Source organism: Anoplopoma fimbria, chromosome 17 (genome assembly GCF_027596085.1).
Source record: "Anoplopoma fimbria isolate UVic2021 breed Golden Eagle Sablefish chromosome 17, Afim_UVic_2022, whole genome shotgun sequence".
Taxonomy (NCBI): domain Eukaryota; kingdom Metazoa; phylum Chordata; class Actinopteri; order Perciformes; family Anoplopomatidae; genus Anoplopoma; species Anoplopoma fimbria.
The window spans coordinates 1,531,150-1,550,253 of NC_072465.1; the positions used below are offsets into that span (position 1 = coordinate 1,531,150).

Sequence of the window (19,104 nt, forward strand, 5' to 3'; positions counted from 1 at the left end):
TGTATCCCTTAGCGACAGAACACACTCTCTGACATGCAGACAGACAGACTGGACTGTCAGATCATTTTCAAACACTCAGGACTGGTATTCTGTTGGGTCAATTGCTGCTTTAGATATAAAAAAAAAACAATCCTGTTATCACTCAACATCTGTACATATCACATAAGACACTCATGATTTAGCTACAGCATACAGGGTTCATTTAAGTCAGGATTGTCAGTTGTCTTAAGTCCAGTAGCCACACAATAACCTAATTGGTGTATTTCTACTGGAAAATATTGGAGACAGACACATATAAACACATGTGCAATTACCTTTTTAAGAGGAAAAATTGTTCAAAAACGGGAGAAATACACTCTGCTTGTGCTGCTGACTACATATCGGGATGCTGGAGAAAGTGGATGGCAATCTTCAGGGGGACGTCACGGGGCAGGGAGGGATGAAGGAAGGCGATGGAGGTGTGAAATGACACAGATACAAACAAAAACAAAGAGAGAAACAAAGAAAAATAAGACTGTTGGTTAAAACTGCAAAATGTACAGATGGAATGAAGAGCTGTAGCATAAAATATGTTACTGTGAGTGCGAGTGTGGAAGAGCAACAGGGGAAGCAGTGGACTGTTCAAGCAGCAGGTGTGCAACACCCACTGACAAACCAAGAAAAAGAGAAGAATTTCCATGGCGGAAGTGAAGGAAGCAGCAGACCATGGTTAAACCTGAGTATAAAACACACTGAATTATGTTGCAGGAGACATTTATGATTCAATTGTTTAGTTAGGTTTTCCATAAAGTACATTGCTGCAGCTCTCTGCAGCTGGTTCTCGGCCATAATACTGTCGAGTTCGCTATGAGGGGAACCAGCCTATCTGGTTTCTGGCTGTTTTAACACCTTCATATTTCAAATGAGTAGTGGCTCAAGCATGTTCTTCTTGTAGCCGGTTTCTATAACACAAGGACTAACCAAGTTGTGCACTCAAGTAAAATATTCAAAACACTGCCTCTTCCTTTTGTTATACATTTAGCACGGTTGGGGTCAAGGATCGGATGTATGCCAACTGCTATAAAAGGATCAGTATCCTTAGATTGCTATTAAACTGATGTGTTGTTTACGGACATGGAGTTGCCTCAGCGTTAAATTTCTGCTCAGTAACCAACTTTTTGAAGGTCATCTAAATGAATCACCATAACTCACCAATATTGTGTGTGAATCACAATGCCTGTCACCTTCTAAAACACAGTATATAAATAGCTGACCCTCCTACTGACCCTCCTACTCTCCTCAGGTTATAGAGACGAGAGAGTGAAGTGAAACTAGCGAGGAAAAGACAACAATAGGCTATCAGCACAAACACACTTACAACCATGTTGAATCAAAGTACAACACACTGGGATATGGGAAAGACAATAGACCAGCGTCCCCAATTATAACCACAATGCATCACTTCCCCTTTCCTTCCATCAGTTTTCACAACTCCTAGTCTTGTCAGTGGTGAAGCAACTTCCTTTGCAGGAAACCCTTTGGAAAAAACTGTAGCTGTTTGTCATGCCACAATGTCTTTAGATGAAAATCTTTGCTAGTAACATTTTGATATCGATGCAAATTTCTTATAAAGTACTTTTAGAAGGAAAACTAAGGTAAATGTTTTTCAATCTGAAATCAATAAGGCTATTCCCTGTGCAGAACGTGAGGCACACACACACTTACATATAGTTACAGGAATAAGGCCCATACAGGTATTTACACTAAGTTAACCCCGTTTTGCCGCAGGCGTGGTGCTAGTATCTTATGAACATACCAGCACTGCAAACACACAAAACATCTCTCAACACTCCAGCTTCAGTTTACCATTTTTATTTCTTAAATTGATGCGTTTTGGCATACAAGTTAACATTAGAGAACTGTTGCATTTCATGTGGTAACTGTCATTGTCTTCCCAGCAGACGGCCACACAATCAGTACCATCACTCTGACATTCTGCCTCCACTTAGCTGCACATAACAAACGATCATTACATTGCTAAACAATGGAGTGATGACTCGATATCTCGAGATCCTATTTCTGTTTTCGAAAAGTCAAAATGCAATATGTTAAGATCTGTTTACTGTCCAAATATTTAAGTTAAAAAAGGAACTAAATTTGACTAAAAACACACTCAGACATGTTCAGTTTCATTTCTGATTTAACTGCCAGTCAGCCAGAATGGTGCTAAGATTGACACTGATACATAAAGTAGAATACTTATAACCTTAGATCCTTACCAACAACTCTTCAACTATCCCAAAGACAACATAGTGTATCCAAGAAAGATCTGCTCCTCCACGTGTTAAGGCACACACTCCCTGACAGTTGTCAGTTGTTTGTCAGCTGGGAGCAACCAACTAGCGCGTTCGTATGCCGGTTCACTGGTTGTGACGGCACTCCCCCCTCCACAGACGGGCTACAGTAGGCTGAGTGACAGTCACTATTTGTCACCTTCCTCCCACTCTATAACCACCGGCTCAGCTTCCTATTCCTCCTCGTCTCCTCCTCCTCCTCCTCCTCCTCCAATTCTCCTCCTCTTCCCCTAAATTAGCCTGAATGCCGTAGTCTTGGACAATAACAACGGGAGCCCTGTGTTCAGTTAACTCATCTGCCTTGCTCGTTTTCCCCTCTTCCACTCTAATGTAGAACTCCTCCTTCAGTCCAGCCTCCTTCCTGAAGCGGTGTGCAGCATGTGCATCAGTAACACCTACACATGTGCATGCATAAACATCGATAAACCCGAGACGCAATTCCTTATTTTGTTTGCCAGGTCATTGTGCATGGGTTTCTGCGCTATAGGGCGGTGAATCAGCATATTTACTTCTTTAATTGCACTCCCACACACTGTCACCCCACCACACACACACGCAAACACAAACCTGCATGGTTATATGTCAATAAGACTTAACAGAAACACAGAACTGGAGAGGAAATAACACCATAAATGTTATCATAGATAGTCTGTGTCCTTTCAGTTTTGGTTATATCACACAGTTAAGTCTTATCACAGTAAAAGCGATATTCTATAGTCACGGTATTGTTAAAAACAAACAATTTAGATGCTTTTTTTAAAATACGCACATAGGTGAAGCGACCACAGAGAAGTGAATCACAGTTTGTGACTGATGGAGTTGGATCTTAATACATTTCCAAGACATCTCTTATTAGATGAGACATTGAGAAGGTGATCGCATAAAAAAAAGAAAAAAATGCTTTTTAGAGCATTTGAGATGCTACAGTGAAGTGCAGCACACATTTTTGTAACTTACACTATTAAAATAAAATATCTTTACATTTATGTCAGTCGACAAAAAATGTCACTAACAACTGGATTAGCGTGTCTGTGTATTCTATAGGATAAGAGCACCCCAGTAACCTATATAAACTATACACAGACACACAAACTGTACTTTGCACGTACAATTGAGGTGCAGGACTGTTTACTTCTCAATGATTAGCTAATTTCCTTGTGACAGGCAAGCAAGTTAAGACTGAAGTAAAACTTCCTCTGAAAAAAGTGCCGTAAGATTTGTTTTTAAGAAACAGAAGTCACTCACGCCCTGAATCTCTCCTTCCTCTGCACGCCCCCATCCATGTGCACCCATTTTTATGTCAGCACAAGCAAAAACACACACAAACACATTCTCAACAACATTCTCAATCAAATAGATAACACAACCTCATCACTCCCACAGCAGACACACAGACAACAAATCAAAGAAGCAACAAAAAGGTAGAATGATGACTACTTGGTGACAGGACAATGAAAGGAGCCTCCTAGTGGGGAGATTATGCATTATGTATAGCAGAATATTTTCACTTCAGAACATGTTGAAAAGTTATACATGGAGAGGGCCAAAATAAGAAGGATGCGTCAATACGATAAAAGATTTAGAGGACAAAAAAGGTTTTAAATTAAGCTATTGTAAATTTTAACTTGATGTCAGACATACTTCTTTATGAAGTGGCAAGACTCTCAACTGCCAAAAAACCTGTTCCTATCACTGAAGACGTTACCTCGGCTGTAAGCTAAACTCATTAAACAGAATGCAGAGTTGACAGCTTTAAAATCAATTAGCAAGTCAATCCGCATCTGCCTCAGTGGGTCTGCACAGACACACTGTGAAGGCCACATGCACAATATCCATTACGTGCAGCAGCTTGTTTGATGGATCCTCTATGAGTAATGCGTTGAAACAACTCTTTCATCACCGAACTATCAGTACCTCTCCATCCACACCCTCTCCTCTACCATCCTGTATCCCTGAATGCAGAAACACAAACACTGGTATCAAAGTGCCACTCAGCTAGTTGTGCCTATCACAACAGAGGAGAACACTGGCCAGGATGGTTCAGCAGTACGCGGCCGACAAGCATCCCTTGTTTGTACACAAAGCATTCAACTGTGGGCCAGCTCCAGTTCTCATAGTGCCCGCAGTGTATTTACTGGGCTATTTTGGTCCAGGGGCAGGGCCCCCCTTAAGGCCCTCAGCTCATTGGCTGGAAAAGCTGTGTTCCTGTCAAGTCTGGCCAATCATAAGGCGTATATGTAGGAGGGGAAATCATTGACCAAGACAGCCTTGTCCTCTTTTGACAATGGCCTATGGAGGAGGCAGGACCCAAAACACACGCACAAATGCGAGTCCACAAACACACACACAAACACAACACCTAAGTCCCTTTTCTACTCGTCCGCCAGGCAACTTTCCCTTCGTTTACTCAATCGGTTACCGTGGTTGCAAACAAATATAACATACATAGACCATTGTTGTAGCTCTACTGAAAGTGTTGAACGACTGTGGTGAAATGTCCGAGTGATGTTCAACCCAGCTCTGATAATCTAAGGCTATCTCTCTGATAAGTAGGACAAGCAGTGCTGTCAAAATACCACACAAGTTATGGCCAGGGTTAAAGGTGATGGATCGACAATTTGACCATTTATAGATGGATCATTTTGTCTGAACAGTATGATATATATCTGTATCACATACATACTATGTATCTGAAGAAATGATGCTGCAGTTTTTTACATTTTATACATATTATCTCCTGCAGCCTTAAATGTTTTGTAGCTTTTCCATTTAAGTTCTATAAGTTTAAACAATATAGCAAACAAATGAACTACCTCATATGACCTGAAATGACCTCAAGTTGTATGCATTAATATTAAGCATTTCCATAATTTGGCCAACTTTGGCAATATTGAAGCCCAAGAGTTGATTTTATGTGACCTGCTATGGCTGGATATCCCAATCACAAAGTCACTAAATGTTTATTTTTTAGAGCACTCTTTTTCTATTTGGAGAATATGAATTTACCGCCATGCATTCTAAGTAAACAAAAGTGTTAATCTTTAAGTGTGTTTGTGTGTGAGAGAGAGTAGTGCAATAACCAGCCAACCAGCTGCACAGCATTTTATTTCTGCATGAGTGAGAGGCCATGTACGTACGTTGAGATGGAATGGAAGGCATTTGGGAGACGAGTTGTGTGATAAGGTACACACACATACACACAAAATGAATGTCACCTCAGCCGCCACACACCAAAACCGGCTCTTTACAAAACTTTAAACTCCTCCTCCGCTCTTGCTGTCCCTCTTTCTCTACGTCTCTTTCTCCTATTTTTTTAAACTAATTACCATTAGTATGAAGAATGTGCCTTTGAGCCCTTCAGACTTTTGAGAGGAGGAGAGAGAAAGACCAGCAGAGAGAGAGAGAGAGAGAGAGAGAGAGAGAGAGAGAGAGAGAGAGAGAGAGAGAGAGAGAGAGAGAGAGAGAGAGAGAGAGAGAGAGAGAGCAGAAAAGGTAAGAACAGGAGGACGGAACAATTCCAATCACGGGATGAGTTCAAGGAGGGGTCAGGAGGATGATAATAAATAAGTTAATTAAAAAATAAGCTTACAAAAGGAGCTGCGTATGTGCGCCAGATCAGCATCCATTTCTCGTCCTCTGACCAAATATGGGGACAGTTTTTGATTAAGCAGTGCAGACAAAGGAATGCGGTTTCTCTATACACAGACGCACACACACAACCTTATACAGTAGATCACTGTATTTCCTCTACAGATGATTTTGCTAACGCTAACAGAGAGGAAAAAGAGATTGCTCAATAAAAATGTCAATAAACTCAGGCAGAGTGTGGTGCAGCTACAAATATCATGGTGCTTTTCAGCGTTACTGATCCCAGCAGATAACAGCCCCTCTAAAATGAGAAGAGCGCCTGCTATGGACTGAAAGAGGAGCTTCCATTCAGTTCTTCAGCTAAGCAGTGATATCACACCGGTTTTTCAGAGAAAATCCCCACTAAGACAATTTCACTTCCAATGTTGTTTAAGACCAATTTACAGATCACATCGGGGAAAATACTCATCTGGGCAAATTACAAATGGGTCCTTCCACTTTATTCAAAAAGGAATGTGTAACAAAAACAGCACATGTTGATGCTAACTTTGAATGTGTAGACGGTCCTCCTTGTTCCTCTTAAAAATTATAAACACATTTTCCAGATCACAAATGATACTGGGTAACAAAGACTAGTTCCTGACAGAGCCTCAAAGACATCCTGTTTTAGACTAGCTCCTTCAACTCACAACAGAAACATTGAAATTGAAACACCTTTGTGGTGTAATACAGCAAACACAGTGAAAGTTGGAAGTGACAGAAAATGTTTTTCCTCAAAATATAAATAATCTATGTGCTTTGGAAATATTGGGAAAGGTTGACATGGTGAAAATCTTGGAAAGGGGCAGCTCAGTGTAGTGAAAGCACAAAAAGATGTTATGTATGGGAAACGTATGTGGCATAGGACTTTAGAGACATAACAAAGAGCTAAACATTTAAGAATATTGTTATCCAAAAGAAAGACCTTGTATTTGATTCTGATCTGAAAGCCAAGTGGCATTAGCATTAGTGCATTAGGAAATACTGTACTTCTGAATTATCAAGGGCGAGGATGGAGAGCAAAGTGTCCAACGGTGTGTGAGCCAGAAGGAGCTACAAGTAAAAGAGAAACTGTCCATCTTGACAGAAAACGTTTAGACGATAAGAGATGAAAACCAGTCAGACAATCTGTAATTCAGGGTTTCCCAAACAAAGGCAGATGTGAAATCCAACATGACTATATTCGCAATGTCATGTCATGAGTCATTAGTGAGTCATTTAACATACTCATACGAAACCAGACTGATTCAAAAATGTTATTGAGAGAAGGGCCTTTCTGTTTTGATTGCAATTATTTGAAAACCGTTGGAAGGAACACTAGGAATTGCATAATGGAAAACCTCTGTGAGGAGCCCAGAGGGCGTTTTATTAAGAAAGATCAGAGTTCATTTAAGAGTTAGTAAAAATGTTTAGTAGCAACAGACTTTCAACAGCAATGAAAAAGAAAGATAGTGTGTGTGTGTGTGTGTGTGTGTGTGTGTGTGTGTGTGTGTGTGTGTGTGTGTGTGTGTGTGTGTGTGTGTGTGTGTGTGTGTGTGTGTGTGTGTGTGTGTGTGGGGGGTTGGGGGTAAAATATAAGCAGTAAAAGAATCCATTTTAAAATCAATGCTATATAGAGCCTTGAAATAAAAAAAACACACAACAACAGGCACGGGTTGTTGAAAGAACTGGAACTGCAAGAGAAACAAGTCAGATTGCCTATTATTTATATATTGTGCTTGTTTTGAAGAGAGACAATTACACTGAGGTTTGATAACTTGTTATTTGGATTTAATGAATCTGATTAAAAAAACACTTAACACTGCACTGCAGTCACTAAATACGTAAAAATGGTCATGTGAACATGTGAACCTGTGACACAAAAATCACAAAAACATTGAGTGTAGCAGTGTGGGAAAAAAGCCTTAATATGTCTAAACAACATGGCTGAGATGACTTATGATAGTCTTTATAAAGTGATAAAATATAACTCTTGAAAATCATTGTGGGCCTCTAAAGTTGCAGAGAGCTACAACTACAAACTACACCCCAGCAGGTCATATAATCAAGCAAAATGTCCAAACAAACACAACAGGCCATCTGCAGTGTGTGCTCGCATTTGAGACGCCGTTCTTTCTGATAAAAGAAAGACTGTGTAAGACCATCACTACTGTCTGTCAGTCAAAAGAGGATATGAAACAGTGGAATGGAGATAAGATGAGGAAGTGGAGTCACACATTCAGCACATGCCCTAAAAGGCCCCACCCACCCTCACCTCTGATAGATCATGGGTCATGTTGTCACATAGCACATGTCAGGATGTCATTCTTGTGGTTTGAAAAGTCCGAGCTTTATGTGACAAACATATTCAGTAGTTTGTTTTGTGTGTCTTTTTATAAGTTTTTATGGGAAACACCATAAAGACACTTCCTCATTTAACTTTTCCTGGTCAAGTCAAGAAGGGGCAAAAACACTATCTGGGTCACGGGAGATTTGTCCATATGGCAGATGGATAGAGCTGTATTTGCACACACCTGATGGTCTTTCACACTAGAGTACATCCATTCAGCCTAGTTAGTGTGCCTATGTGCATGTGTGTGTAACACTGCCTTTATTTACCTAAAGAAAATTAAACCCATTTCCAACACTTACAAGCGGATGTGAGTCCAATGAGGCTGAAAACATGGCCCACGCACACACTTTTCCATACACACAGGATGTAAAAGCTTGTGCTTATTTGTGCACTTTTGTGATCCGGTTGTATGCGCATCGCAAATTCAAACATACAAGCAAGTGGAAAGAAATCATCCAATACAGCCAGTAGTTTGGTAACTAGGATATCATTCAGACCATTTATTCAAAATGGTCACCTCTGCTGTGAGGTTGTAGTGCTCGAAATCTGACTCTGTTTTCCTTTGCTGGCCATCTGAGCAGATTGCCGCTGCTGTGCTATAGGAGAGAGAGCGCGATCAGTCGGCCAGGCATCACCGCTGCTCTACATAGTGAACAGTCCCCTCTGACCTTGCTGACAGTGACCTCACAGTGTTTACCAACCCCTGACCTTTCAAACTGTGTGCACTCAATAACCCCGCTGCCTCCTCAATGTGCATCTGTCCCATCGTGAACCGCGCTTCTGCACTGTACACGAGCTTGTGTCGGCAATGAGTGAGCGCTGGTAAAGATCTTAAGCTCCTCTAAGACAACTGGTTATTTAATCCAACTTTTGTCTTATAAAGAGTTTTGATACTGGGTTATTAGGCAGGCAGCAGATATCGTAAGTAATCTTCTTTGATGCTCTTTGACATGATTTTGGTTCAGAGGCATTCCTAGGTAACATTATATAAAAACCGCAAGAAGCACATGATAAAATTACAAGCCAATCATTCCAATTCAATTAAAAAGATTCACTGATATGTGGCAGCACTACATTAGTGTCACAGGTCCAGCAAAACTAGGAGCCAGAGATGCTTAACAGTAGATCTATCTTTTTGATCTGGTTACACAACGGATATGTTTTCATTCATTCATAGATTCACAAAAATAAGGGAGGAGGCAGATAAAGGCAATGAAAAGGAGAGACAGAGGAAATCTAAACAGAGATAGTGGGAGAAAGGTTTCGTGTCTTTTCAGGAGAACGGTAATTCAGGTTCAACTGCTGTTTAACAACTTTGCGTGCTACAACTCTGCATCAGTGTTATGTTGAAAGAGACACCTCAACACACACCAAGGACACATTCACCCAGTGTTTGTGTGTGTTTAAATGCATAAATGTTTATGCATTCATACTGTGTGTGCCTGAGCCAAACAAACTACTCTAATGCATTGAAACACACATTATTTCCTCAGAGCTGCAGCTGAACCTGCCTCCATGCATGTGAATGCCCATCTGTGCCTCAGTGAACAACAAAGAGGTGGAAGTTCTCTCGTCCAACAGTATCACATTTTTTTCTGCCTTTTACATTAAAACACAAATAGGTAAATACACGTACCAGCAAGAAACCTAAATCGTCGCTGTGGTTGACTAACCTCAGCGAACCTGTGCAACTTCCCTGCAAAACTCACTTTACTGGAGGCAACTGAAGGTGAAACAGATTTATAAGGAACACCTTACCTTACAAGCATATTTCTCCCAACCTACAGTCATTTAACAGATGATTAACTGCCGATTGTTTTATCATCGTTCTATTTATGATTTTCCTGTGGTTTCTTATGGCTGCAGTTCCTTAAAATCCATCTTTCATAATCTGCGAGATGGCAAAGTGTATTGGGCATTGCTGAGCTCAAGATTGTTTTACTTTCTGGTAACTCATTTCTCGTAACACAACATGGTCACAGGATCAGCGCTACTGGGGGCGTCTACAGGGAAATTTCTTAGAACTTTATTAAGAACGAAAGTAAACAATCATGAACGCAAGCAGAGCCTCGGCAAAAAAGGAACTCTTCATAAACAAGCTGCGAGACCTATTGACTCCTTTCTGCTCTGACCTTTGACCTTTATTGTGTGTTCTGGAAAATGGTATGGATGATCACAGGGACCGGGTAGAGAAGTCAGAGGTTAGGGACCGGGGTGTAATGTGCTTTTCATTAGGGTAACTTGTGCTTCCTCGCGTCCTCTCTCCTAACCTGCACCTCAAGGAGCAGGAAGGTTCGCTCAGAGCGAGGAAACACAGGTGTATCCTTTTATCTAGACGCGTCACATGTAAACACTGCACCTCCACATGTAGACCGTCACTGGAGTAGGTCTTCAAATCTACATTTATCATGGTAAATAATTCTGTTTGGCAAAAGTAATCAGGACTACACCTGATATGATGATTTTTGGGTTGATTACTAGAAAAATATCCCACTTTTATGCAGAAACGTTGCACATATTCTACAGTTAAACAAGATAAAACCTGTAGTTCCCTTTAAAATCACATCTAAATCCCAGCTAAATGTCTAATATTATCATTAGAATAAAACATTGACATTGCATTACTGGATAGCATTAGGCATAACAAACTGTTCCTCACACACACACACACACACAAACTATTAATAAAACACACCGTATGTAAATATAGCCCACTCTCCAGAGCGGACAAAGGGGGCATGAACGGTCAGTGGTGCTTTCTTTATTTTGGCTTTTGCACCATGTAGGAGTATCAGGCAGAGTACTTGAATAGGCAGCAGAGCATAGTCTGTATGGTTTACAGTCCCACAGCTTATACATAGCAGCATACCCCGGGGCTGAGGTGTTGTTACTGATACCAGCCTGGCCACTGCTTATAAATGGACAGAGGGGAAGTTCTCCACTGATGACAGTAAAAAGGGGAAAGTGGTGCATTATGGTCTAACCCAACGGTTTCCCAAATGGTACCAGTGTCCCTGTCAAAAAGGAAAATAGACACATTTCAGTGCTATTTTATTTGATGCTATTGTTATTTAAACTTTCTATTATTCCTTATTTTTACGTTGTGTACTTGGAAATATGTGAGAAAAATAAAGTTCAACATGACTTCTAAATATAAGGTAACCATGTGGATTTTTTTTTTTAACTCTATTTTGTTCTTTAGAGCTTGAAGTGTGCTTTTAGATTTCTACAATTATTCTATTCAGATTCATGAGCTGGAGACAAAAGCTTTAGGATAAATGTCTGTAAGCATGCATGCCTCTGCAGAGATTATTAAATAAATACTTTTTGCAATGATTTAGCAACATGTGCATAGACAGAGTTGCCTTAACTTTTCCTGAGGACAAATGATAAGTTGCCTACTGTTCATTTTTAAACATAACACATCCCCAGACTATTGCTTTACAATTACTGCTCTTGTGTTTCCAGAGTTACTGGTGTAGTTGCAGAAGCTAAACTTCAGTGTATATAATATATAAATATCACTCACCCGCTCTGAAGGTCAGACAGAACGAAGTTAAGAAGTCAGGTTGCAGAAAAGTGCGTTGACTCTTCTGTCAGGCGCTCCGACAGCAGCAGCCCTGCACCGCACTACCACCGCAAGAAACAAAGTTGCGTTAATGAGGAAACAGAGTTTAAAGTGTCTTTAGTTGCTGCAGCAGACTCCACCACTGACACTAATTTGTTTTCGTTTAGTCCGTCGAGATGTTGTCACAACTCGGAGCGTCTGTGGTCACCTGTGCCACCACCAATGGCAAAGCGCAGATGGGTTTGTGGGAAATGTAGTTGTACTCCTATCTGGTATTTTGAGGCCATGACGTGATGCCTGTTGACTGCATGGGTTTTATGAGGTCCTCTAACTTTAGACGAAGGCTTTAAAGAGGAACAACACGAGGGAAAGGAGACAACTTCATCTCCAGACGCTTCTTTTATTCTACTTCTGTGTTGTTTCCTATTCATCATGAATTTAGTTTAGGCCAAAGTACCTCACACTGTAATGTATCAGTGTGAGGATGAAGGGGTTGTGTTGAAACCCTGTGCAATATTATTATTATTATTATTATTATATTATATTCCTTTATTGATCCCCATGGGGGAAATTCAAGTGTTGCAGCAGCTCAACTACACAGACACAGACAATAAATACACATACTATACAACTACACAGACAATAAATACACATACTATACAACTACACAGACAATAAATACACATACTATACAACTACACAGACAATAAATACACATACTATACAACTACACAGACAATAAATACACATACTATACAACTACACAGACAATAAATACACATACTATACAACTACACAGACAATAAATACACATACTATACAACTACACAGACAATAAATACACATACTATACAACTACACAGACAATAAATACACATACTATACAACTACACAGACAATAAATACACATACTATACAACTACACAGACAATAAATACACATACTATACAACAAAATAAAGATAGAATGCAATACAATGTGAACCAATACATTTTTAGAGAAATGGCCTTGTATTTTTGAGGCCATAGTTTGTGAATTGATGTATTATTGCATAAGTGTGCAATAATAAATAACAGATCATATTATGTTAATATAGGAACCACATACTGTCCATCCACGTTTAAATTCAGTCTGTTGGTTTTATGATTAGGGTCTATTTACATTTCACAGAAGGCACAGTGTGCATCCGAGGGATTGTTAAGACCACCTTGTGTCTGACTGCTGAATTTCAGGATGTTGACTTCCAGTTCTCTGTAGTTGCTGTTTCTTTGTTTCCCTGGTCTGAAAAGAATATAGCATGGTCACTCCAGCGTGAGAGCTTAAATGTAAAGGAGGGCCTTGTATCACAGCGGTAGTACCATGTATGACAACAAGAGGGAAGCAAAATCAAAAATAATATGTTGTAAATCAACATTTCATGACAAGACTGGAGGCATTTTGAATGGGCAGTGTCAGATTTTATTTCAGTGCAGTACATTTATCATTTAACTCATCTGATGAAACTAGAACAACCACTTGAACAAACAACTGCTGATAACCACAACATCTAGCTGTCTTTTACTTTTATTCTTAAAAGTGTAAACTGTTGGTGGTTATCAATATATGTATATGTGCAAACCAATCCTGGTTTAATAATTTTGACTGTGTCTGTTGGATGGATAAATTAATGGTCGCTCTCTCCCAAACATAATCAAGTATGTGATTGGTATGATTCAACACTCACTCAAGAACACTTTTAGCACTTTGAGCCACTCAAAGTTGAGAATGAGATTCCATGGCAGGCAGTAGGGTACGTGGCTCACATAGTTAGGAAGGAGACAATCAAGATGTTTTTAGCCAAGAAACACTACAAAGAATAGAAACACCACCCAAATCAGCAGATGAGTGGAAGACGTCTGAGGTAAGTCATCTCTTTGGCCCCTTCAGTTAAGGGCAGTGTCATTATTATTCACATAATACTGACTAAGTGCTGCTGCCTTAAATTAAATACATAGAGAAAAAAACTCTGTTGTTGCAACATTGTAAAAATACTAATCCAATGCTAAATCAAGATACTTTTGAGTAACTTTTCAAGTGTGCTTAAAAACAAACCTGAGGGAGGGCCGTCCAAATGTTCAGCCATGCTTATCCATGACTTTAAAAAAATGTGTTACACGTGTAGGTTCAGAATGAAATGTTGTCTAATCTGAAATAATGGCAGACTCGTGAATCTTTTTATGAAACTGGTAGATCTAAATGTACACGTTCACTCTGGCAGGTCTGTATGGCTGAGCAATACATCAGTATACATCATCCATCAACTAGCACTGTGATCTAATCACAGTATTTTTTATATTGTGAAACATTATGCGCTTAGGTCTGAGATGTCAAGGCTAAACAATTTGAGGACGGTTGAAAGAGTAGAGGGAATGCTCATGTCCCTATGTGGTGGATTTGTTTACATATATTTCAAGATCAGTCTTCCAAGGAATAATGTACATACAGGAAAATGATATGGTAACTGATTACATCCAGGAAGAACAATGATGTTGAAATTAAACTATAGGTAGGGTGTGGAGGTTGAAGTTGTAGTTAGTCGATCCCAGGCCAGTCAATGTTGGCTTTCTTTAACATCTGACAATGATGATCGAAATGTGAAATGTTGATTCATCTGTGAATGAACATAATCAAGGGTTCTGCAGAGCTATCAAATATTGTATTTCTGATGAGTTGGATGAGACAACAGCAGGGTTCTTGGTGTGATGTTCTGCCGACAGGGCAGGATTCCTATGTTTGGGGTGAGGAGGGGTACTGTGGGTGCCACCAGTCCATGAGCTTTACGCTGTGTACCGGGTCCAACACCACCTGGGTCCCGCTCTGATCCCCCCTCTTCTTCCCCCGCTGGATTGGCGTGTCCTGGAATATCAGACGAACGCGGTGGTGCCGCATGTCTGTGCTAACGTTGATTGTGAACTATAAGAAAGACAAACCAGTTCAAATTAGGAGAGAAGTTAAGGATCTTAAGGACCATTTCATAATCAACTAGAATTACAGCCAAGTGGTTAAATGCCTCCGCCAACCAGTCATGTTACAGTTTACATCCTTATTTGTCCAAAATGTCATCACTTCATCATTCTATCCTTTTAAACATTTGTGTGAAATTGTCATAATAAGCATATGAATTCTTAGGTTATGGCCATATTAAAAAAAAAAAAGTTGCTTGTGGTTGGGCAGAATCTGGACGTTTTTTGGGAGGTGATTCACCTTAGACAAACCGTCTCTTTTTTTCATTCATTCAGCAACTCTTATAGACTATAACTCATACAAAAATAACATTTCACTCTGTAGGTTTCACTTGAAAAAATTAATGTTTATGACATATTACTACCAACACAGTTCAGCTACAAGCTAACACATGCAAATACATAAAATAACGGTCTGTGCTCTCTCTACCATATGAAGTAGTGCCCAATATCCACCAAAGATCATGAGTTACTAACCAGGGACAGTGTCATTCCCATGACCACAGGGGTGAAGATGAAGTTGAGGGTGGTGACCTGAAGCATATAGCAGTCAGAGTCTGGGTTCGTGTGGACATCTTCGTATTGTCTCGGCATGCACAAGGACTTGGCGCAACCATTCTTACTGTGTCCCTGCTGGGAAGGAGATGACCACAATAATACACAAAGATAAACATGACAGCAACGGCAGGTTATTAATAACTATGTAAAAGGTTATCATATAAGGAAAAAAGTGTAGTTTGTTTTAAACAACCCTTTTTACCTGCTTTAGAAACTTGAAGTTGAACTCCCACAATGCCTCGGGCCGGGTACCTGACACCTTTCTGACCCAGAACAGTAAACACTGCAAAATGAAACATTAGGCACATAAAACAAACATTTCCATAATGAAAAGCTAGTTTAAGTATGGACATGCATAAGTGTTTTTCTTCCTGGTGCGATTCTTATTTAAAAAAACATGAGACTATATGAATATATAGCCAAGATGTGTCCAACGGCGTCATTCAAAGCTGTCAATCCAACCAAAGATTACCGTATTTTCCGCACTATAGGGCGCACTGGATTATAAGGCGCACTGTCAATGAATGGTCTATTTTCGATCTTTTTTCATATATAAGGCGCACCGGACTATAAGGCGCATTAAGCGAAACAAAACAGTCAGTCAGTCAAACTTCCTCCACTTCCTACCATTGATTCATTAACATTGAATTCTCTCGCAGCTGCTCTATTCCCATGTTCTACTGCGTGACTGACAGCCTTGAGTTTGAAGTCCGCGTCGTAAGCGTGTCTCTTGACCGGAGCCATGTTGGTCCTTATACACACACACTGTAATGTGATGGTGAACCTTATACACACACACTGTAATGTGATGGTGAACCTTATACACACACACTGTGATATGATGGTGAAGCACAGTATGTATTACTCCGCGACGCTCCTGACTACGGTGGCCGTGATGCTGCTGCGGTGCGGCTTTGTAGTTTACTAAGTCTACTAAAACATGTTGACAGAGCGCCGTGTACCACACAAAACCGCTTCGAGGTCAGTAAGCACAACCAGAATTAATCCATATATAAAGCGCTCCGGATTATAAGGCGCACTGTCGTTTTTTGAGAAAATTAAAGGCTTTTAAGTGCGCCTTATAGTGCGGAAAATACGGTACACAAGGGGCCTCTATCATGCACAGTACAACTTAGTCTGACTCCCTTTGAGCTGCCTGGCTGGCTGGTGTTGGATAACCTGGATATCACATCAGCAGGCTCAGTTAGCCCTCAGTTTTCCTATTTGGTCATTGGAGCATTTGCATATAAAGGCAGGATCTCTTAAGCTCTCAAGCTAATCACTTAATAAAGCTCCACATCCGTAAAGTTCGGTGGCTGAACACACATCAATTTATTTACCTTGGAGTTGAGCACAGTTGTGGGCGTGGATTCTGGCAGGGCAGGAATTTTTGAGACACGCAAGCTGAATGGCTCATACAAATGGAAAAGGGAGCGAATCACACGGGCACGTAAAGAGCACATCCTGTCAATACAGTTTGGTTGGAGACGGAACGGCAGGTTAGCATCAGTCTTGTAGTGCCTGTGAGAGAAGGAAGGCGGGAGGGCGTGAAAACGTGTTCATTATACAAAGTGTCAGTTTATTGGATATGGTCCTCATTTTATAAAAAGAATATGGGTAAAGTAAAAGCAGTGAAGGATGACACACAGGTTGTACTCTGAGCAGTACCTTCAATGCTATTGGCTTTTGAGGAGAGACGCAACGTAGTCAAATTTAGTCTTCTAAGGAATACTCCAATCAACCAAAATCCCATCAACATTGCTTTCAATTCAGTTTTAAATTGGGCATTGAGGAGCAGAGATCTATTTTTCTGGGTACCTTCACAATACTTTGATCAAAAAATATTGCTAGGAAAAAAGCCCCTCTTATTAGTTCACCACTGACTGAACATAGTTGATCAATAAAAAAAACAAACACCTCACCTTCTGTAGAGCCTGGTCCAAAACGCAGCGGTGCACGTGACTGTCCAGGCATTCCTACAGATTAGAGCAAATCTGCACACATCCTCGGGCCGAATATAGGAGGCGAGCATTAACCAAATATCCACTGGATACTCCCCCCCATCACTGCTCTCGCTGCTTTCTGTGAAAACATGCAAACATCACAGTTTACTGTTGAGTTCTCAATTTTACGACTCATCCCTCTAAGTCTATTTTACAAATGTTAAACAAATTACAAATAATACCCTTTCTCCTCTTGTTTTTCTTCTTGTGGGCCACTTTGGTTTCATTTTCTCCATCCTCTTCGGGGTCTAGGTCATCACTGCTGTCCAACGCGTCGGCTGTGACACTCAGTGAAGACGAGAGGACCTCATCTACAGCTCCCTGAGATGCCTCCAGGCCACAGAGTAATTTGACTGAAACACAGTGTGAAGTTAGGCATCTGAATCTGTCATGACATGGCAAAGAAACAGTTATGACAAATCATTTCACATGTCAAATTTCAGGCTTTGACACTAACTACACCATTCAAAAATGAATGTTACCTTCTTTCTCAACTGCATTTGCCACAGCCTTTTTCACCCTCCCTGACTTCACGACGGCTGGGTCGGCATCAGCATAATCAGCGACGGTCACTAGGGAAAAAACAGATATATTTTCATATATTATATTCCTTTATTGATCCCCATGGGGGAAATTCAAGTGTTGCAGCAGCTCAGCAATAAATACACATACTATACAACTACACAGACACAGACAATAAATACACATACTATACAACTACACAGACAATAAATACACATACTATACAACTACACAGACAATAAATACACATACTATACAACTACACAGACAATAAATACACATACTATACAACTACACAGACAATAAATACACATACTATACAACTACACAGACAATAAATACACATACTATACAACTACACAGACAATAAATACACATACTATACAACTACACAGACAATAAATACACATACTATACAACTACACAGACAATAAATACACATACTATACAACTACACAGACAATAAATACACATACTATACAACTACACAGACAATAAATACACATACTATACAACTACACAGACAATAAATACACATAAATACACATACTATACAACTACACAGACACAGACAATAAATACACATACTATACAAATATTACAATACATACATATAATACATACATATATTCATACTGTCTAGAAGTCAAATGTGTTTCAGATACATCAGCAAAACCAGCTGTGCCAACTACTGATAGTAGACTAACTGGTGACGTCATCTTACGTAACGTCACCGGTGAATGACTTTGGTGTTGACGTTACATGTATCTAGCTACCTTTTAGCTCTAAACAACCACTAAAAGGTCCCCGTAGTAAGTCCTCACTTTAATTATAATGTAGTATACGAGTCAAATGATTCAATGTCCTCGTTGCAAGTTGAAGAGGGACACTATTTGAACCGTCCTGAGTGCTGACATGGATGTATGGGCTGCTAGCGTTAGCATAGGCTAATGGAGAAGCTAACCTACCTGATTCCGAGCAAACGTCCCCGGCTCTGAATTTCAGCCGTTTTCGGTTCCCTTTCTTGGGCATGTCAACACGAATGATCTGTGAACGCTTAACTGGCCTGTGGGTGGTCCTGCCATGTCTCTATGGCAAGCTGAGGTAGAGAGAAAGAAAGAAAAATTGGAAAGAAATTGAAAAATGTTCCGCCAGGATC

The 19,104-nt window shown here is 40.1% G+C and overlaps 2 protein-coding genes across 7 annotated transcripts in view; both read right to left on the minus strand.

The window, feature by feature from the left end:
• tfeb (transcription factor EB) overlaps window positions 1-12,038 on the minus strand; it is a 30,827-nt gene extending 18,789 nt beyond the window's left edge. Inside the window, exons 1-2 of one of the 5 annotated variants that reach the window (XM_054616938.1) lie at window positions 11,822-12,038; window positions 315-409 (exon numbers count right to left, since the gene is read on the minus strand). The gene's annotated coding sequence lies outside the window, so the exon portion shown is untranslated. Of the gene's footprint in view, window positions 1-314; window positions 410-2,258; window positions 2,497-10,050; window positions 10,128-11,821 lie in introns of those variants that run through there. The other 4 variants (XM_054616939.1, XM_054616937.1, XM_054616940.1 and 1 more) reach the window with 4 other exon arrangements.
• Window positions 12,039-13,308: 1,270 nt separating this feature from the next.
• On the minus strand, window positions 13,309-19,104 carry tmem183a (transmembrane protein 183A). Of its 2 annotated transcripts, none has more exons than XM_054617048.1 (8): window positions 18,914-19,104; window positions 17,906-17,995; window positions 17,606-17,776; window positions 17,343-17,502; window positions 16,761-16,941; window positions 15,623-15,703; window positions 15,340-15,492; window positions 13,309-14,812 (listed from the first exon to the last, which is right to left on the minus strand). In XM_054617048.1, the coding sequence occupies exons 1-8, from the start codon at window positions 18,975-18,977 to the stop codon at window positions 14,627-14,629; spliced, it is 1,086 nt and encodes a 361-aa protein (XP_054473023.1). In that variant the 5' UTR covers window positions 18,978-19,104; the 3' UTR covers window positions 13,309-14,626. The 2 variants fall into 2 exon arrangements, with proteins under 2 accessions (XP_054473023.1, XP_054473022.1); XM_054617047.1 differs by having other exon boundaries at window positions 15,340-15,495.